The following is a 21,662-nucleotide window of genomic DNA, read 5'->3' on the forward strand; positions in this document are numbered from 1 at the left end:
TCATGCAACTCTCTGCTCGCAAGAGCCCAAAAGGTAAGACCAGAAGTGGGGTCAGAAACTTTAATTCCAAATACATTGAGCAAAAAACCACAGCATGATAGCAGCATCCCTTTTTCCTAGGGGGAGATCCTGCACTGTTTCTAGGGACAGAGGGATAAAGAAGAGGGGGTGAGGACCCTGGGCCACATGCCCAGCTTCTGCTACATCTAAACACAGTTTGCCCTCTGCACTGTCAGCATGGGGCTCTCCTTATCTACATGTTTTGTGAGGCTGGAAGCTCTGTTGTTCTTCCTCAGAGAGCCTGTCCGTACCTCCGTGCAGGGGCTGTCTGGAGGAAGGAGGAGTGCTGGCCCATTACAGGGCTTTTGGGCCAGTCCCTGCACCCACTTGAGAAGCTCCCTGATAGGCGAGGGGAAGGCATCTCTGGTGTCCGAGAGGGAGCCTATGCCTCGGCGGCCCGTGCTGAGGTGAACACCACACTTTTCCGGTTTCCCAGTCTCTTCTTCCTGGACGGGGAAATGGCTCATGGAAGTGACCAGTGTCCTAGGCGAGACCCAGTAGAGGGGGGCTAGGAGAATGCTTTTCATTCTCCTAGGAAAGAAAGGGCTGGAGAAATGGAGAGTGACACCTCACCGAATCTTTCTAGCGATGAAATAAACAGCCAGCAGAAGGCAGAGGCAGCCAACCAAGATTCCCACTCCCAGACTCAGCATTTCCCCTGGGAGAGTGGAAGATGGAAGGTGTCCGTTTAGAACTAACAGATATTGACCCTGTCCCTAACTCGTGACGGGTGCTCCACCCCCCAGTACCTGGGTAGGGCTGTCTCACCTGTGGTGTACAAGGATCCCACTGTAAGGGAAGAAAACTTGCATCAGGGAGACCAGATCCCCCTGCCGCCCCCCAGCTGTGAGCAGCACACTGTGCCAGCACTTGGGGCTGGGGGGTGGTTCCCAGTCCAAGCAAGTCCTGGAAGCCCCTTCCTCTCTTAGCCTTCTTTTCCTTCCCTTCCCAGGAGCTTCCTAGTTCCTGCCATCGAGTCCCCCAAGTTTCCTGTCTCCTTTTCCAAGCCCTGTGCAATCACCTTGGATGAAAGAAGCCAAGACTATTCGCTGGTTGAGGGGCTGGGGGGCTCGGTAGTTCTGTACCAGGAGCTGAGACGGCTCCTCTTCGGTGGAGAACAATGCCTCCTGAAGCTTTTCCAGCTGAGGAGGGAAAGAGTGGGGTTAAGGGACAAGTGGTACTTGCTTGGGGGAATGGGAGAGAGTTTGCGGTGACAGCTATGTCTGTGTGGTCTCACCTCTCCACCACTCACCTGTCCCATTGAAATCTGGGCCCTTCGATTGAAGACTGTCCAGAGCACACTCTGGTAGCAGGGCGGTGTGGTGAGTGAGCCATTGTAACGGAAGAACTGCGCCAGCAGTGGCGGGAGCAGCCCTCTCACATTGAAGGGGGGCACTGAGGTCCTCTGATCTGGGTGAGAACAGACTAGGACTCGTCTCACCCTCCCTGCACCCGAGCTCACTAGACAGGGCTCCCAGAAGTGAACCCCCCTGGTCCCTAACTCACTGCCTCATTCCACGCCTCTGAGGCCTTTTCTGAGAAGTTTCCCTGAAGTCTAATGTAACTTGATCTTAAGATAGATTTGTAGGGCTCACCTTTGTGCCTGATTTCATGCAGGTGACTCAGAATGTGTTCATAAGCTGGGTTTTCAGTCTCGCCCACCTGGAAGGGGTGGAAGGGCGGGGAAGTTTTGGCCTGAGTCCATGTTGGGAGTAAGACATTCAAGTATAGAACAAATGAGCAGAGTGGGTTGCTGACTTGTCTTGGGAGGGCCGCCAGCAAGAGACTTGGGCAGACTGAGGGCTGCAGAGGGAGTGGAGAGAGACCTAGGAGGGTTGGGGGCCACTGACCTCAATGAGGATGCCCAAGACAGCCAGGCCTTGGGGCTGCTGAGCAGCCTCACTCAAGCTAGCGTAGGACTCAGAATCATAATGTACGATGTGGAGCTGAGGGAGGGGAGAAGGAATTGAATCATTTAGTGTTTCTCTACTACTCCCTCCCAAAGACTTTTATCCTAGCCACTACCACCACCTCCAGCATGCTCTAAATCTGTCCCACAAAGCTTGGCCTTTTCCCCCAAGTATGACTTTTCCCAGCATCCAGATCCTTTCGTGCCTGGCACGGACCAGGATCTAGAAAGTGGGTCCTAGTTCAGGTTTTGCTCCCTGGTACCTCTGCAGCATTAGCTTCGCCGTTGATCTTGTGCTCTGAGCCCCCTGGGGATCCTTTCTGACCCCAGTGCAGGTGGAGCTGGGCAGCTACATATTTTCGGGGCAGTCCTTCCAGATGTAGGGTAGGAGGCAGCGAGAGTTGCACTGTGAGGAAAAGAAAGCGAGTTAGGGTTAGTGGAGGAGTGTGGCTCCATTCTGGCCCCTTGGCTGCCCGCCCTTCCTTGGGAGACCTGACCAGCCTTTTCTGTCTCCCTCCACACAGAGCATCCAAACCCACCCACAGTGCTTGATCATACACATGCTGTTCCCACCTTTGGCTACAGGAGCCTCATCCTCATTCTCCCTTCTCTGAATTTATAGATGAAGTCTTCTGAGAATTTAGAAGTTAAGAGAATGCTTCCCTCCCCCACCCCCAGACTCCTGAGATTGGAACTAGAGCTTACACCTCCTTGGAGCCTGGGCTTTTTACCTGTGTGGCCATTATTGTGCAGGTCCAAAGGCTCGGTGCCAGGCTGTTCATATCCATGGGGTTGCAGAGGTAGCAACTCAGGGTCAAAAGTCACACTGTCTGTCTGGATATTGATGGGGGACTGGGCATTGCTTCCACATTCAGGGTAAGAGGCTGGCCAATGGTCTTGACCGTGTGGGCCTGGTGGGGGTTACCACAGACATTTGTCCTGCCTCCACCCTCATCCACCCCTCAGCAACCTCCCACCAAGCTATACCCTGTGTGGAGACAGAAATACATGGGAATTCCTGTTGTGGCTCAGCGGGTTAAGAACCTGACTTAGTGTCCATAAGGATGTGGGTTTGATCCCTGGCCTCGCTTAGTGGGTTAAGGATCTGGTGTTGCTGTGGCTGTGGCGTAGGCTGGCAGCTGTAGCTCTGATTCACTCCTTAGCCTGGGAACTTACATATGCTGCAGGTGTAGCCCTAAAAAAGAAAAAGAAAGAAAGAAATACACTTCCATCCACCCCAGGTGAAGTCCCCAGTTGCTCCTGCAGTTCCTTCCCTTCACCAACCCAGAGGCAGTGATGATTCCCAGCTCTCCTGATGAATGGGGCTCAGTGGCTTTTACTTATCTGTCCTCTTGTTGGAGGACAAGAAAGTTAAATGAGAGGAAGAGTGGATGGAGAGAAAGCCCACATACCCGGAAGGTGGGATTCAAGTAGGAGCAGAAAACTTGAGAAGTGAAATGATCCTAGAGAGGTAGGCTCTCCTTGGGGTCCCTATCAAGTGACTTTAAGATTCAGATCTGGAGCTCCTGTCGTGGTGCAGCGGAAACGAAACTGACTAGGAACCATGAGGTTGTGGGCTTGATCCCTGGCCTTGCTCAGTGGGTTAAGGATCTGGCATTGCCATGAGCTGTGGTGTAGCTTGCAGACGCGGCTCTGATCGGGAGTTGCTATGGCTGTGGCGTAGGCTGGCAGCTGTAGCTCTGATTAGACCCTTAGCCTGGGAACCTCCATTTGCCGCTAGTATATGGCCCTAAAAAGCAAAAGCAAAAAAAAAAAAAAAAAGATTCAGATCTGACTTTCCATCATTCACTTCTTGCTCTCCTACTGGACCATGCATTGACTCTGGAATCTGGTTAAGTTATTAATCAGAAGCTCAAAGGAATCGAGTTCCATCTCTGCCGGAATCACAAACTGTCCTGTCCTGCTGGCCTCTTTGTCACTCCTGACCTCAAGCTCTGTCCCAATTCCAGATGCAGGTGGGGGTAGGATTGATCAGGGTAGAAAGAGGGCCAGGAGGAGAATTGGCAGCTAAGCTCAGGGTGCCTTTCCCCACCCACTTCCCTCTCCACTCCACCTCCCTCACTCCCCAAACAGGCTGGCTGAGGACATAGCTGGCCTTTCTGCTGAATCAGTAGGTGTGGGATTTGATGATTAGAACAGGGGCTAGGAATCACATATGCAAAAGCGAGGGCACAGGGAGATGGGGAAAGGAGGAGCTAGAGGGAGAAGCTAAAGGAAGCCTCCCCACCCACATGGCGTAAGTCTTCCCACCAGGTGAAGAGGTCCCGGGGCGGAAGGGGTGTCGGTAGGCCTTGAGTTCTGCTCTCACCCTCATATGTCCAGTGTTGACCTGCAAGGCAGAGTAATTTGAGTTACTGCCAGCACAGCCCGGGGCAAGGCCCTCCTCCACTCCTGCCCTCCCTCTGTGTTCTTTCTCCTCCCTCTGCTCCAGCACTTCCCAAAGGAAGCCCTGAAACTGGACACCTCGGTGGAAAGGTCTGGGGGCCTATTTAAAATCACCAGACAGGCTGTGCTTGTGCTCGCAGAGTAAAGGGGGGAGGAGAAGTGAAAAGAGATAAAGCCAGGAGACTAAAATTAACCTGGATCCAAATGTGCAGAATGACCAATGTCCCTTTTCTCCAGCCTGTGCCAGGCCAATCCAGCCCTTAGAAGACTGGGCTGAGGTGAGGGTCTAGGCAGAGGGTTTGGAGGAAAGGGACTCGAATACGGGAAGGAGCAAGAGGTTCAGAATTGGGGGCCGTGCTACTGAGGGGAGAGGGCAGTTATCCCTGTGCTTTGAAGTATTGCACGAACCAGGGCACTAAGCTGTAAATTCACATTTAAGTTTGTCTTTCCGGTCCCAGTAACTCTAAAGGAAATTTTCCCCATCACCAGGAGCCTCTGCTCCTTAGATTCCCAGATAGCTAGGGAAGGTGGGAGTCAGGCAGGGTCCACTCTACGTTGAGGGTGGTGGGTGGACACAGGCAGCCAGGCTGGCAGGGACAGGATGAAAGTGAAGCATTGTCTGTGGAAAGGAGAGCTGCCAGCTGGGTCACATGCCAGGCTCTTGTGCGGTCCTGTCTCTAGCTCAAAGGTTGGGGGTCTGCTGGTCCAGCCCTCACCCAGGGCCAAGCTGCTTCAAGGGGAGAACAAGGCTTTCCTGCAGGCTGTCTCTGCATGATTCAAATTGCTAGAAACTTTGGAGAAAAATTATAAACTCCCTTCCTCTCTCTCTTATTCCTTTAAATTCCTCAGACTTCTAAGATATCCTTGATCTCATCGTTGGGCTCTTCTGCTGGCCCATCCCTTGGTTCAGACAGTTCTGAAAAGCAGCCCAAGGGAGGGCTGGAGGCAGACTCTCACTCACTCAGTGGGACACCTCAACAACTCAAGTTCCCTGGTTCTGGGCAGGCTGACAGCATTGCCCGTCCCCTCCCACCAAATCCTCAACACACTAGCTCTATACCTCTTCCCCTAACTGCCCAATCCCCACCCCCGCACCCCAAATGCACTTCACAACTCTCCTTGGCTAGGTGCCCCCCTCCACCATCCTCTTTGCATTCCCCTTCTGCCCTCTAGACACCCCCTCACCCTATTCTTCCAACAGATCTTAATGACACATCTGCTATGTGCCAGATATTGTGATAGGCCCGGGGATCACAAAAATGAGGGGTGAGGGTCCTGGGGATGCTCCTGGAGCACCTCAGCTTACTCCCCCAAGAGTTCCCCCTCCTCTTCTGGGAGCACCTGAAAGTTCTTTGTAAATTGGAAAGGGCTCCGCACTATGGACTGTTACTGCTTTCAGGAAAAATGCGAAAATTGTCATCCTATAGAATCAAGAGGGGACTTGCGCCATGAGGTTCAGAGTCAGGGATCAGGGTGTGAGTCAGGCAGGAGGTACAGGCGTATTCCCCACTCCCCTGCCGCCCACCGCAGTCCTCTATCCTTTCCCTCCAGGCCTCTTTGGCTCCCTAATTGGATGAGTTTGTAAATAAAGAAGGCCAGGAGGGTTGCCTGAGAGTAGGGCAGTGGGGGAAAGAGCTCTGGAGAGAACGTAGCCCATAAAGCCATTCTCCAGCACGTGTGCACATCCTGTCCCCCGGCCAGCTCTCCTCTGGCCCCACAAACGGCAAGGCTGGAAAGGAGAAGGGAAAGGAAGGAAAGTGGTCTTCACCCCACTCCTCTTTTTTTTCCCTCCAAGTCTGAGCCTATTAATCTAGCCCCCAGGCTACCTTGTACACTCCTCCTTCTCCATTAAGCATTGCAATGGCAACATGTGTACATCAGCACAGACAGACACACATCCAGATGTACCTACCCTCTTCTGCAGCCAGGATCCACATCACCTTTAGCAGGAGGATGAAGACCAACATGGTATTTCCGGAGGGAGCACAAGGTACTAGGAGTTTGGAGACCAGAGGACTAGGGTAGGGAGGGGGCTGGGAGGTGAGAGAGAGAGGGAAAGAGAGAGAGAGAGAAGAGGAGTTTCCTGATGCTGAGTGTATTTATCTCTGTTTCTCGTGCTGTCTTTGGGTCTCTGCAGGCTTCCAGGGGATTTGGTTTTCAGTGGGGGACCGTGAGTTTCTGGGTGTCCAGGACAAATCTCTTGCTGCCCTCTTTCTTTTTTATCTCCTTCTGCAGTCTTCACTCCACTTGCTGGCCAGCGACTTCACAACTGCCTCCTGCTTTTAAGGTGGCTCTGGACGGGTGTACGTGGGGAGGGGGGGGTTGCCTGGGTTGCTGGCGAACAACTCCTTAAATAGCCCATTAAGCATGCAGGATGGCCCAGCTCAGAGCGGAGCGCACGCGGCGGGTTTCACAGGAGCCCTGGCCCTGGCTCAGGAGCCCAGCTGGGGTGAGCTCTTCCTTCCTTTGCTATTCACACAGACACTGTTCAGAAGGGTGTCCCCTGGAGTGGGTGGAGGCAGGAAAGGAGGGCTCGGGGGGTCCAGTCCCTGGGGGTCTCATCCAGCCCCCCTGGGGGACCCTGGGTTCTCATTCTCCATCTGGCTTTTTCCCTGGGAGGATCTGCTTCCAATCCGCTGCAGAATGTGAGCTGCCCAGGAAGAGTCCAGAGTCAGGACCGAGGTAACCAGAAGGAGTTGGGAGACTCAGGGTGCGGGTGGAGGGGAAGAAGTCAAGGACTGAAACCTGGATTGTGGAAAATAAGGAAGAGAAGTGAGGCGAAGAGAACTTGTTTGGAGAGATCTCTTTCTTCTGCGCCCGTCACCACCCCCTTCCCACGGTGAGGCCTGGGTCCACGTGCCTGTGTGGCCTGGGTGGGGGGTGGTTTTGTTTGCTGGATAAAGCCCATTTGTGTGCCCAGCGGGGGGAAGGGCTGCAGCAGCACCATGGAGAGACAGCGGCTCCAACTGCCAGACCCAACCACCTCCCTCCCCAGGGAGCCCAGATCTAGGGCGGCTTTTGTCACTGAAGAGGACACTGACCCCTGGCAGGGTGGCCAGGGCAGGAGGAGAGGCAGGGAGACCTTAGAAACAATCACAACCACCATCAAAAAAAAAAAAAAAAAAAAAAAAAAAGGCGGACTCCAGAGAAAAAGAGGGGAGGGAGCAGAGAGAGACTATGTGATCATGTGATCCAGTTGGAGTGGAAGAGGGAGAGGGGCCCAGGGTCTTTCCTCCTGCCCAACAAAGGGCTGAGGCAGGACTTTGGGGACTGGGTGAAACCTGCCACCAAAAAGCTGGGCGAGTGGAGCATAGAGGCTGCCGAGTCTGAGTCTCAGGAATGTGGGCTGGTGCTTGTTCCCCCACAGGACTGGAAATCCCGACTGGAATGCACATCCTAAATCCCTCATTATGGAATGTGAAGCCCACAGATAACTCCTGGCCAGACACTGAAACCCCTTCACCGGAGTCACAGCCAGGAGAATGCACCCTTTTGAGCTCCCTCTGCCCTCCTTGCTCCTGCCAAGTAGTAATCCCTAGCCAAAACAAGAGGAGCAGAAGCTAAACTAGGAAGCGGGATAAAAGACACGTGAACAGAATAACGCATATGCGAGATCATCAGCCCTTGCGGAGGCAGGAGCCCGCCATGCTTTTCTGTCCACTGTGGTTGATCTGCAAAGCAAAGCCATTTTGCAGACGTCATTCCTTTTTAATTCTCTCATTACCCTCCAAATTAATTTTCCCTTATGGATAAATTTTATGTTTTGAAGTTCTCCCAAAGTGCCACTCATCCCATCTAAGGAGAATAAAAGGCTTAAAGTGTAAATTAGACTTCCTGGGGATCAGGAGAGTAAACACAGAGGAATAGAAAAAGAAAGAAAGCAGAGACAACTTTCACAAAATAGAAAAGGAGAGGCCCAGGGCCGGGATAGAGTGACCTCTGCCAGGACAAAGTTGTCAGAGCGGCCGGCTGCAGCGCAGCCTCCCAAGGCAGGTAGTGTGTCTTGCCAGGCGCCACCTCCTGGTTGTCTTTAAAATTTCTTTCATTTTTAAGGTTTTCGTTCCAAATATTCATGTGTGATTTCTTCTGGGAAGTGTTTCTCTGCTGGTGGGCTTTAGGATTTTGCTACACAGCTGAACAATGTTTCACAAAGGTGTCTTAGCCCCAAATCAGCACCTTCTCAGTTCTGAGTTAGCGGCTCCTCCAGGCCCTTGTGCTTCCCAAGTGGACAAAGGCCCTGGTGTCTAGGAGAGGAGGCAAACTCCAGGGACTCGCCTTTATTTATATCTTTGGTTCTACTGTGGATAGGTTAAAAAAAAAAGGGAGAGAGAGACCACCACCCCCCCTGACTCCCCCACCCCCACCTTGGTAGTTGCTACACAAACTCTGGCGCCTTTGTTTCAATTCTTACTTCTCCTGCTCCAGCCCATTCCTTACTCTGGGATTGGCTAAAACGCTCCTAAAGCCAACGCGTTCCGCTGCCTTCTGGCGCCATCTCCCGACTGACTTTTCAGATGCAGTTAAACATGAACAAGTCAGAGAATCAAAGGTGTCCAAGTGGGTTGACGTTTTGGTTTGTTTTTCCTTAAAAGGTCCTTTTTAAAAAAAGGTTTTTTGTTTTGTTTTGTTTTGTCTTTTTAGGGCTGCACCCGAGGCACACAGATGTTCCCAGGCTAGGGGCTGAATTGGAGCTGTAGCCACCCGCCACAGCAACACCAGATCCTTAACCCACTGAGCGAGGCCAGGGATCAAACCCGCGTCCTCATGGATACTAGTTGGGTTCGTTAACCACTGAGCCACAATGGGAACTCCAAAAAAAAAAAGGTCATTTTAAAAACTCACTAAATATTGTAAATAGTCTAAAATGCCTCACAGGGACCCAGTGGGTGTTCTGAGTTTGTGTGGTGGGGAATTTGAGAGTTCACTGAGGGAGAGAGGGAGGCAGATCAAAGAAGAGGAATGGTCAACACAGGAGCTTACCCAAAGAGTACAGTTGGTGACTAATTGCCAAGAAGAAAGAATTAGGTGGAATCAGTTTCCTAAGACGGCAAGCCACTTTCTGCCATGAGTAATGCAGACCCAGAGAGAGTCTCCTTTGATAATCACATTTAATATCACATGCTTGTCTTCTAAAACACTGGTATTGAAGGCCCTTAAGCAAACACAGAAGCTTTCAAGAATTAAAATCAAAGTAATTTGGGTGAGGGGGTGGTCAGAACTCTTTGGATCAAAATTTTCTCAGTTTTCCAGTTCACAATGTAGTACAGATGCAGCATGAGAATGTTGTAAACAGAAGACAGGTAAGAGTCTGTGGTCTGAAATGTAATTTAATTAAATGTAATTTAATTAAAATGCTCAGAACACTGCCTGATACATAAATATTTGCTGATTGAATGAATGAATCTAGTCATTGGAACGTTTACTTTCTTTCTGCCTTCACAGATTTTTTTTTCCCCCCCAGGGCCACATCTATACTATCTGTACTATAAGTTCCCTGGCTAGGGGTTGAATTGGAGCTGCAGCTGCCACAACTTGCGGCAACATTGGATCCTCAACCCACTGAACAAGGCCAGGGATCGAACCCTCATCCTTATGGATTCTAGTGAGGTTCTTAACTGGCTGAGCCACAGCAGGAACTCCAGGTATTTCACAGATTTTTAGACCTGAAGAGTCCTCAGGCATCATTCCAATTCCCTTCTTCTACCCTGTAAAGACTGATTTTTTTTTTTTGGTCTTTTTGTCTTTTTTTATGGCTGCACCACACGGCGTATGGAAGTTCTAAGGCTAGGGGTCTAATCGGAGCTGTCGCCACTGGCCTACACCACAGTCACAGCCACGCCAGATTGAGCCGCGTCTGTGACTTACACCACAGCTCACGGCAATGCTGGACCCTTAACCCACTGAGCAAGGCCAGGGATTGAACCCGCAACCTCATGGTTCCTAGTCGGATCCGTTTCCACTGCGCCACTATGGGAACTCCTGTAAAGGCTGAATTTTGAGGGATTTAGGGATTTTCCTGTGGTTATACAGCTGCTAAGCTAAACCAGAGCAAGGACAGTTGTTCAAACCATTGAACTTTCTCCTCCTTTTGGTTATCAAATGTCATTGTGCATCAGAATCACATGGAAAGCTTGTTCAAACACAAATTTCTGTGGCTTTGCCCCAAAGTTTTGGATTCCATAGGTCTGGGATATGTCCAGAAATTTGCCTTTCTTTCCTTTTCCCTTTCTTTCCTTCCTTCCTTTTCCCCTCCCTCCCTCCCTTCCTTTCCTCCCTCCCTCCCTTCCTTCCTTCCTTCCTTCTTTCCCTCTTTCTCTCTTTCTCCCTTTCTTTCTGCTTTTTAGAGCTGCACCCACAGCATATGGAACTTCCCAGGCTAGGTGTCAAATCAGACCTACAGCTGCTAGCCTACATCAGAGCCAAGCAACAGAGGATCCAAGCAGCGTCTGCGACCTACACCGCAGCTCGGGGCAACACTGGATCCCTGGCCCACTGAGTGAGGCCAGGGACTGAACCCGAGTCCTCATGGATACTAGTTGGATCATTTCTGCTGTGCCACAGTGGGAACTCCACATTTCTTTTCTTTCTTTTTTTTTTTTTTTGGCGGGGTACCCTCTGCATGCAGAAGTTCCCAGGCCAGGGATAGGACCCAAGCCACAGCAGTGACCAGAGCCACTGGAGTGACAACATAACATCCTTAACCTACTGAGCCACCAGGGAACTCTTAGACATTTGCATTTCTAACAGGTTCCCAGGTTAGCTTTTAGGTGGTGCTGATCTGAGGAACCACACTTGAGAATCAATGCTCTACACCAACCAGCGGAGCAGGAATGGTAAGGAGTTTGCCATTCTTTGTAGAGATTCCAGCCATCTAGAACTGTTCTCTGCAGTCATTTTTGCTAAGGTTGGCAACAATACCTTCACTGGTTTCTAAACATATATTGAATACTTCTAGGTGCTAGGCAACATGGCAGGCCCTAGAAATAAAAAATTAATAAGACATAATTCCAGGAGTTCTCGTCCTGACGCAGCAGAAATGAATCTGACTAGGAATCATGAAGTTGCCAGCTTGATCCCTGGCCTCACTCAGTGGGTTAAGGATCTGGCATTGCCGTGAGCTCTGGAGTAGCAGATTCAGCTCAGACCTGGTGTTGCTGTGGCTGTGTCATAGACCAGCGGCTACAGCTCTGATTAGACCCCTAGCCTGGGAACTTCCCTATGCCAAGGGTGCAGCCCTAAAAAGCAAAAAACCCCAAAAATAACAACAAAAAAGACATAATCCCAGCCCACATGAACCTCACAGTGTCTTAGGGGATGCAGATACCTATCCAATTAATAGAGTACAACAGTGAGAAGTTCTAAACAGTGGTAGAACAAAGTGTTATGGGAACCAAGGGGGATACGTAATTAGCAGTGAGATTTTCTTTAACCGAAAATCAGCAACCTTTCCCCAAGATGGGTGTATAACCAGGTCCTATAGTTATACATAAGAACACAAAAAGGGCCACTCTACAGCATGCAGACCCATGCTTCACTCTCTCCGAGAGTGACACCAAAGGATAAGTTATGTCAAAGCAGGATTCTCCTTCCTATGTTTAATGAACTGCTTCCTCTGCAAGGAAGGATATCACAGTGCCCTGGAATTGTAATAATTTGTTCCATCTGCTCTGGTGGCAGCCTCGTTCTGCCTGACTTCTCCTTTTTTTAAATTCTCTACCATTCATCTAACTCAAATGAAGGCTGTGTTTCAACCCAAGCCACAGACATTAACACTTAGGCTACTTCCCTTCGAGAGTGAGAAGATTCTAGTTAAAGACAATTTTTTCTTTTCTTTCTTTCTTTCTTTTTTTTGAAGAATTGGTACGTCTCAGTTGCTATAGGAATAGGAATCAGAGGATAATACAGCAACATTTTGTGATGATGGGTAGCTCATTACTTGTTTAATTATCCCTCAAATAATAAGTCTACTCTCAGATCAGATTGCAACAAATAATTTGGATTTCTTTGAAACCTTACGGTGAAAGAGCTTACTGTGCTTTCACTGACATGTTATTTGCATCAAAATATCCATCTATCTATTTTTAAAGGGTCAAGTAACTTTACTGGGGTCATATAGAAGTATTACTAGGACAAAAAATCAGGCTCTGACAGACCCATTGATCAAAACATGTTAAGATGCTTAAAAAAACAAAACTAGGAGTTCCCGTCATGGCTCAGTGGTTAACGAATTCGACTAGGAACCATGAGGTTGAGGGTTCGGCCCCTGCCCTTGCTCAGTGGGTTAAAAGATCCAGCGTTGCCGTGAGCTGTGGTGTAGGTTGCAGACACGGCTCGGATCTGGTGTTGCTGTGGCTGTGGTGTAGGCCAGCAGCAACAGCTCTGATTAGACCCCTAGCCTGGGAACCTCCATATGCCGCAAGAGCGGCCCAAGAAATGGCAAAAGACCAAAAAAAAAAAAAGAAAGAAAGAAAGAAAGAAAAAACCCAAAAACCTTTAAAAAAAATAGAGGACACTTTTGGCTCTGGCTGCTGCTGCCTCAGTTAACTTTCTGTAGCAGGTGGGGCGGCATTGCTTTGAGGAGGAAATACAAACACAAAACCAACCACCTTTTTTTTTTGAAAGGTTTAAGTCATTTCTAAGGGAATACCTACAAAAGTGAAATGCAGTTACGCAGTTATTAATGAGCTCATAGATCCTGCATTCTCCCCAGCTTTCTACTATTAAACATGCTTATTATTTCATGTATTACATATATTTTATGTAAATAGCACTCTCATAGCCTGATTATAAATCCATATATGTTGGGAAGAATTTACTTTTTTGCTCCTTTTTTAAAACATAAAAAGGAAATACTGGAGTTGGCTCCAGAATATTAGAGAACATCAGATCTTAATGGCTTGTCATTTTTCCTCTTTATAATTATTATTATTTTCCTTTTACAGCCGCACCTGCAGCATATGGAAGTTACCAGGCTAGGGGTTGAATTGGAGCTGCAGCTGCTGCCCTACACCATACCACCAAGTTCCCAGATGCAGCTCAGATCTGGTGTTGTCATGGCTGTGGCATGGGCTGGCAGCTGCAGCTCCAATTCAACCCTGAGCCGCAGAGGTGACCAGAACAACAGCAGTAATAAGGCCAGCTTGCAGCAACTCTGGATCCTTAACCCACTGAGTGAGGCCAGGGATTGAACCCCCTTCCTTGTAGAGACAATGTCAGGTCCTTAACCTGCTGTGAAAAATGTGAACTCCTTAATATTATTTCTTAACTATACAAGTAACACCTGATTAGGGAAAATAGAAGATTCAAAAAAGCAAAAAGAAATGAAAATAACATCACTCAAAATCCTCCCAATTAGAGATAACCACTGTTACAGTTTTGGTATCTTACAAACTTTTTTCTATGAACTTACATCTAAATGCATCTATTTTGTGTGTATAGTCATTGTATTTTTTACAAAATAGGGCCAAACATAATTGGCCTATAATCTTTTCTTTTCTTTTTTTCTTTCTTCTTTTTTTTTTTTTTTTGCTTTTTAGGACTTCACCCGCAGCATATGGAAGTTCTCAGGCTAAGAGTTGTATCAGAGCTACAGCTGCTGGCCTACACCATAGCCACAGCGACGCAGGAGCTGAGCGGCACCTGCAACCTATATCACAGTTCACAGCAATGCCAGATCCTTAACCTACTATGTGAGGCCGGGGATTGAACCAGCAAACTCGTGTTTCCTAGTCGTATTTGTTTCTGCTGTGCCGCAATTGGAAGTCGTAATTTTTTCTTCTTGACACAATTTCATGTACATTCTTCTGTCAATAAATATATACTCCCGTCAGCAACTTAAACTGCATAGTATTGTATTGAAGAAATCTAATGTAGAGTTCCCAAGTGGTCTAGAGAGTTAAGGATCTGGCCTTGTCACTGCTGCGGCTGGGGTCGCCTCTGTGCTTGGGTCACTTCTGCTGTTTAGGTTCAGTCCCTCGCCTGAGAACTTCTTTGGGCTGAGTGTGGCCAAAAAAAAAAAAAGAGAGAGAGAAGAAATGTACTGTATTTAACCAATTCTCTGCCCCTTTGTAGTTGTTGTTTCAATTTTTACCTTTGACAAACAATACTTCAATAAGAATATTCTCTTTTTTTTTTTTGCTTTTTTCGTCTTTTTGCTATTTCTTGGGCCACTCCCGAGGCATATGGAGGTTCCCAGGCTAGGGGTCCAATCAGAGCTGCAGCTTCCAGGCTACACCAGAGCCACAGCAACGCGGGATCCGAGCCACATCTTCGACCTACACCACAGCTCACGGCAACGCCAGATCCTTAAACCACTGAGCAAGGGCAGGGACCGAACCCGCAACCTCATGGTTCCTAGTCGGATTTGTTAACCACTGAGCCACGACGGGAACTCCAAGAATATTCTTGTTCATATATATTTACACATGTATCCCGGAGTCCCCATCATGGCGCAGTGGTTAACCAACCCGACTAGGATCCAGGAGGTTGTGGGTTCGATCCCTGGCCTTGCTCAGTGGGTTAAGGATCCGGCGTTGCCATGAGCTGTGGTGTAGGTCGAAGATGTGGCTCGGATCCTGCGTTGCTGTGGCTCTGGCATAGGCCTGCGGCTACAGCTCCAATTAGACCCCTAGCCTGGGAACCTCCGTATGCCATGGGAGTTGCCCTAGAAAAGGCAAAAATACAAAAACAAAACAAAACAAAACAAAACAAAACAAAAAAACATGTATCCAACTGTTTCCTAGAAGTGGAATTTCAAGAAAGTGTATGATTTTTTTTTCATTTTTTTTATTACTCGAATTTATCACATCTGTAGTTGTATAATGATAACAATCTGATTTCACAGGATTTCCATCCCACAGCCCAGGCACATCCTCCCACCCCCCAAACTGTCTCCTCGGGAGACCATAAGTGTTTCAATGTCTGTGAGTCTGCATCTATTCTGCAAGGAAGTTCTGTCTGTCCTTTTTTCAAATTCCACATGTCAGTGAAAGCATTTGATATTGGTGTCTCATTGTATGGCTGACTTCACTTAGCATGATAGTTTCTAGGTCCATCCATGTTGCAAAAAATGCTGGTATTTTGTTGTTTTTAATGGCTGAGTAATATTCCATTGTGTATATGTACCACATCTTCTGGATCCACTCCTCTGTCGATGGACATTTAGGTTGTTTCCATATCTTGGCTATTGTAAATAGTGCTGCAATGAACATTGGAGTACATGTGTAAGAAAGTGTATGATTTTTAAAAAACCTAGTTTTCATGAAAAACTTCAAACTGATTCTTTTTATTAAAGTCAGGTTTATGGAGGGAGGCATAATTTACATACAGTAAATTACACTTTTTAATGTATAGTTCTATGAGTTTTTATTGTTTGTTTGCTTTCAATTTAGGGCCATACCAGTGGCATATTTAAATTACAAAGCTAAGATTCAAATCAGAGCTACAGTTGCCGGCTTAGGCAACAGCCACAGCAATGTGGGATCCAAGCTGTGTCTGAGACCTACACACAGCTCACAGCAACGTGGGGTCATCAATCCACTGATTGAGGCCACTGGTCCAACCCACCCCACATTCTCTTGGATACTAGTCAGATTCTTTTTTTTTTTTTTGTCCTTCTAGGACCATACCCACGTATGGGGGTTCCCAGGCTAGAGGTCTAATCAGGATCATTAGCCACAGCGGGAACTCCTAGCATGTAGACTTTTGAATCTGGCTTCTTTCACTTAGCATTCGTTCATGTTGTGTATCAAGAATTTGCTTCATTTTATTGCTGAGTTTTCCTTTAGATGTACACTGTTTATCCATTCACCAGCTGAAAATTGTGTGACTTGTTTTTATTTTTATTTATTTATTTTTATTTTTTCATGTGAGTTGTTTTTAGTTTTCAGCAACTATAAACATTCAAGTGCAGGTTCTTGAGTGGACATATATTTTTATTGTTCTTGAGTAAATGTCCACTGCTGGATTGTGTGGTAAGTGTACGTTTAACTTTGTAAAAAGTGCCAAAATATTCTTTGTAGCGGTTGTACTTTTTTCACTCCCATTGGCAGTGTATGAGAGCTCCGGTTGCTTCAGCACTTGATATAGTCATTAAAAAAAAAAAAAAAGTAGGGAGTTCCAGTGGTGGTGCAGTGGAAATGAACCTGACTAGTATTCATGAGGACACAGGTTCCATCTCTGGCCTCGCTCAGTGGGTCGAGGATCTGGCATTGCTGTGAGCTGTGGTGTAGGTCGCAGACTTGGCTGGATCCTGCGTGCCTGTGGCGTTGGTTGGCAGCTGTAACTCCATTTGACCCCTAGCCTGGGAACTTCCATGTGCCAGGAGCACGGCCCTGAAAAGAAAAAAAAAAAAAAAATAGGTAGCCATTCTAATACATGGGTAGTGATATTTCATTTTGGTTTTAATTTTGGGGGTACACTTTTAAGGGTTTTTGCTATATTTATTATCATATTGCTTTCTTTCTTTCTTTTTTTTTTTTTTTTTGTCTTTCTCGGACCTTACCCGAGGCATATGGAGGTTCCCAAGCTAGGGGTCCAATCAGAATTGTAGCTGCTGGCCTATACCACAGCCATAGCAACGCCAGATCCAAGCCACATCTGCAGCCTGCAGCACAGGTCACGGCAATGCCGTATCCTTAACCCACTGAGTGAGGCCAGGGATTGAACCTGTGTCCTCATGGATGCTAGTCAGATTCGTTTCGGCTGAGCCACGATGAGAACTCCCATATTGCTTTCTTTAAAGTTGGTATATTCAACTCTAGTGGAATAAAAATACTGTCACTCTCTTCTTTCTTTGGAAGGATAAACAAAGGACCCTGCTCTACCTCTACATGAATTAAATCCTGTGCCCCAGCGGTTTCATGCTGACCCACAACACCCCCTAAGCAGAGCTCAGGGTGGAGACTAGGAGTGAGGCACTCTATGCCCTGGGAAAACTGGAAGAAGAGGTCTTCAGATAGTTAGATTTTTAAGGAGCTTTTATGAGCCCGATTCTTGCATCTTTTCATATCTAGAAAAACACTAAAATCCTTCAATGATGACTGATGTCCATGACTAGTAGTAACCTTCACGAAACCACCAGCAAATTTCAGTAAAGTGTATGCATGGCTGCACGCACCTCCCCCTTCTCTTTTATCACTTATATCTTTTTTTTTTTTTTTTTTTTTTTTCTGTTTAGGGCCTCACCCTCAGCATATGGAAGTTCCCAGGCTAGGGGTTGAATGGGGGCTGTAGGATTCCAGCCTACACCACAGCCACAGACACAGCAGCACAGGATCTGAGCTACATCTGCGACCTCACCACAGCTCACTGCAACACCAGATCTTTAACCCACTGAACGAGGCCAGAGATGGAATCCTTTTGGATCCTAGTTGGGTTTGTTAACCGCTGAGCCACGAAGGGAACTCCCATCACTTATATCTGATATTCCCCCTTTCCTCTTACACCTGAAATAGCTCGGAAATACTGCCTCCTGGGCTGTACTTAAGTGGACAAAACCAAAGATGTCATGGTTGTCTGTGTGAAGAGCCACTCCCAAGGGTGGGCTGGTGAGCCCTGAGGGAACTCAAGAAACAAGACTGGCCCACAGCTGAGGTGCATTATCAAAGGAGTAATTCCAGTAAGCCCAGGACTTTACATCTTCTCATAGAAACTGGTTTGCTATAAATCTTTTTCTGTGAATCTGGTTATCTGTAAATCTTTTGTTCCTACTACCTTCCATTTGTTGCAAAACCTCATATATCCTAGCTTCCCTCCTCTCCTCCTGGGAAGGGTTTGAGATGCTGAGATGCTGTCTCCCCGGCTTAAGTCTTAATATCACCCCAAATAAATTTTAGCTCTCAACTTTCAAAACAAACAAACGAGCAAACAAACAAAAAGCCCTACAGTTGTTTTACAACCAGGCAAAAATTCAGTGTTTTTCTCTCCCCTGTGACCTTTTAGCTGTCACACAGATATCAGGTTCACTTGTAGCATGGTTAAATTTCTGTGCAACGAATTCTATCATCTCATGGACTTTCAGTATAAAGTGAGAGATGTTCATCTGGAGGAAATTTTGGCTTAAAGATGAGTAAAGTCTATATTACTGAGTATGACAAGGTTTTCAAATACACATATTGAAAGTATTCATCATTTTATAAGGAACCATAATATTAAAATAATATACTAATGCAAAATACCACTTGTCAAAATAGCTTAAATAATCAAGCAGAAGACCTTAATTAAATGGACCACATTGCACCATTCACCCAGCTTCTATCAAATTTCAATATATTTCAGTAGGATAATGTAACCGAGTAGGGCCCCGTAGGGCTCCTGGGCACACCTGGCTTCTGTATCCTCCATTTTTTTTTGGTCTTTTTGCTATTTCTTTGGGCCGCTTCTGCGGCATATGGAGGTTCCCAGGCTAGGGGTCTAATCGGAGCTGTAGCCACCGGCCTACGCCAGAGCCACAGCAACACGTGATCCGAGCCGCATCTGCAACCTACACCACAGCTCACGGCAACGCCGGATCGTTAACCCACTGAGCAAGGGCAGGGACCGAACCCTCAACCTCATGGTTCCTAGTCGGATTTGTTAACCACTGCGCCACGACGGGAACTCCTGTATCCTCCATTTCTTATTTTCAGGGAATAAGCTTCAGCCTCCATGACCTTCTCTGAGTTCCAAAGGGCAATTGCTAATCAGGGAAGGGAGGAGATGCAAAAACCAGGGAGGAGTAGTCAGGAGACAATAGTGCAGCCTTGGGGCAGGGTCCAGGTTCCTCCTCAAGGAATATAACTTTGGGCCTTTCTACAGAACTAAAACCCACAACAAAAGGGAGAACGCTGTGATGAAGCATTCTTCATTCCTGTAAGAAGGAGGACCACCAGAACCAGTCCTGGGGCCACTAAACACCAGCTTTGAAAGACAATGCAGGCGTTCCTGTCAGGGCTCATCAGAAACGCCCATGAGGATGCAGGTTCAATCCTTGGCCTCACTCAGTGGGTTAAGGATCCAGCGTTGCCATCAGCTCTGGTGTAGGTCAAAGGCACGACTCTAATCTGGTGTTGCTGTGGCTGTGGTGCAGCTGCAGCTCCCATTCGACCCCTAGCCTGGGAACCTCCATATGCCACGAGTGCTGCCCTTAAAAAAGAAAGAAAGAAAGAAAGACAGGCAATGCAAGCTTGCCTCTACCCTGGACCTTATCTAAGACCCTGTTTTCCACTCCCCAAACTATAAAACCACCACCTAATCTCTCCCAAGGGGGGCACAGTCTTTAAGTCTTGCTACCTTTACCTGGCAAAGGAATAAAACTAGCTTTTTCTCCTTCACCCACAACTCTGTCACTGTGTTTCTATTTAGCCAGAGCAGACAGAGGCTGAGTTTCAGCAGCAATTGCATTCAACTCTGATTAATTACGAAGACTTTGTTTTTGGTATTTTATGGAAGCCCCTGGCTCGACTGAACTGAAATTATCTAGAAATACAAATATAGTCTTGGTAAAAATCTAAACTGCATTTAAAACAAATAAACAAAGGTGCATAGTTTTTTAAAACACGTAGAAGAACAGTATTACAATATCCTATCAGTAGGCATTGCACATTGAAAAAGTTCTCTATCATGTAACTCTAAGTTTAGATTTGGCATCCTAAACTTTCATACAGCTAGATATACCTCTGTTCTTATCTTCTACCACAGAATAAGAAAAGCAGATATCAGTTTGAAGATAGCTGATTTGCTCAATGTGCTTCGTTGTGTTTCTAGAAGTTCCAGAAGTCAAATAGATCACTAAGTCATCATCAAACACTTTCCCCACTTCCCAGTTCTACTTCTTAGAGACTTTTAAACTATTTCTTCAAGCCTATAACTCTAAATTTCCAAAAACATGTTTATACTGCTATCTCTTTTTTTCTTTTTTTTTCTTTTTGCCTTCTCTAGGTCCGCTACCATGGCATATGGAGATTCCCAGGCTAGGGGTCTAATCGGAGCTGTAGCCACCAGCCTGAGCCAGAACAACAGCAATGCGGGATCCAAGCTAAGTCTGCAACTTATACCACAGCTCAGGGCAACATTGGATCGTTAACCCACTGAGCAAGGCCAGGGACCAAACCCAAAACCTCATGGTTCCTAGTCGGATTTGTTAACCACTGAGCCATGACAGGAACTCCTATACTGCTATTTCTTTATTTTTCAGTTGTAGATATTATTATCTATTAAAGTTCCACTATGAAAGATGAGAATTTACTTCTTTTATGCAAACACTCCCTCCCCAACACATTTTTTTACCCTATCCTCCTGTATAATTATTATACAAGTTTTAGTTAAAGTAGCATTCAGCATTGAAATTTTTATTAAAAATTTTTTTTATTTTTATTTATTTTTATTTTTTGTCTTTTGTCTTTTTAGGGCCGCACCTGTGGCATATGGAGATTCCCAGGCTAGGGGTCCAGTCGGAGCTGTGGCCACCTACGCCAGAGCCACAGCAATTAGGGATCTGAGCCAAGTCTGCGACCTACACCACAGCTCATGACAACACCGGATCCTCAACCCACTGAGCAAGGCCAGGGATCGAACCCACAACCTCATGGTTCCCAGTCGGATTTGCCTCCACTGCACCAAAATGGGAACTCCATTCAGCATTTAAATTATCATCAATACTTACAGATGAGCCAAGGAATGTATTATATTTCCTTTTTTGTACAACTTTTAATCTTCCCTTGAATTGATGTTTTTTTCCCCTTTTCTTTAGTTTTCCAATTGCTTATTCATCTCTAAAGTTACTGTTGAAAATGTAAGTCCTCTCTCATTATGTCCAAATGTATAAGGTAATGTGTCATCACGCGCTTTTTAAAAATTTTATGTTATAATATTTTAAAGAGGAATATTACTTTTTTTTCCTTGTCTTTTTATGGCAGCACCTGGGGCATATGGAAGTTCCCAGGCTAGGGGTCAAATCGGAGTTGTAGCTGCTGGCCTAGGCCACAGCCACAGCAAAGCCATATCTGAGCCTTGTCTATGGCCTACACCACAGCTCACTGCAAAACCGCATCCTTAATCCACTGAGCGAGGTCAGGAATTGATCCAGCGTCCACATGGATACTGGTCGGATTCCTTACCAATGAGCCACAAAAGGGAACTCCAGGAATTGTCCTCTTTGAGTTTTCCATCCTTTAGTTCTAAATAAGACTGGCTTCTATCTTCCTGGGAGCTTTTTCATATCTTTCCTTTATCCCAGGAGCTCTATAACTTCAGGATGATGTGTATTGGTGTAGGTCTTTCTTTCTTTCTTTCTTTCTTTCTTTCCTTC

The 21,662-nt window shown here is 46.9% G+C and overlaps 1 protein-coding gene across 1 annotated transcript; it reads right to left on the reverse strand.

Annotated features, from left to right (window-relative positions):
* Positions 1-46: 46 nt before the first annotated feature.
* CA14 (carbonic anhydrase 14) lies at positions 47-7,176 on the reverse strand. The gene is made up of 11 exons (XM_047784770.1): positions 6,288-7,176; positions 4,299-4,319; positions 2,701-2,880; positions 2,233-2,375; positions 1,911-2,006; positions 1,656-1,722; positions 1,313-1,470; positions 1,082-1,202; positions 829-849; positions 634-718; positions 47-506 (listed from the first exon to the last, which is right to left on the reverse strand). The coding sequence occupies exons 1-11, from the start codon at positions 6,340-6,342 to the stop codon at positions 443-445; spliced, it is 1,011 nt and encodes a 336-aa protein (XP_047640726.1). The 5' UTR covers positions 6,343-7,176; the 3' UTR covers positions 47-442.
* Between the last annotated feature and the right edge of the window lie 14,486 nt (positions 7,177-21,662).

The sequence above is a fragment of the Phacochoerus africanus genome, chromosome 6 (genome assembly GCF_016906955.1).
Source record: "Phacochoerus africanus isolate WHEZ1 chromosome 6, ROS_Pafr_v1, whole genome shotgun sequence".
Lineage (NCBI taxonomy): Eukaryota > Metazoa > Chordata > Mammalia > Artiodactyla > Suidae > Phacochoerus > Phacochoerus africanus.

Bases quoted from the DNA above. Each gene is read 5' to 3' on its own strand.
- CA14 (XM_047784770.1), bottom strand. From the start codon at position 6,342: ATGTTGGTCTTCATCCTCCTGCTAAAGGTGATGTGGATCCTGGCTGCA. The intron at 1,471-1,655 runs GTGAGCCCTACA...GTTCTCACCCAG, and splicing joins GCATGAAATCAGGCACAAAG to ATCAGAGGACCTCAGTGCCC. The intron at 719-828 runs GTGAGACAGCCC...CCACTCTCCCAG, and splicing joins GGGATCCTTGTACACCACAG to GGGAAATGCTGAGTCTGGGA.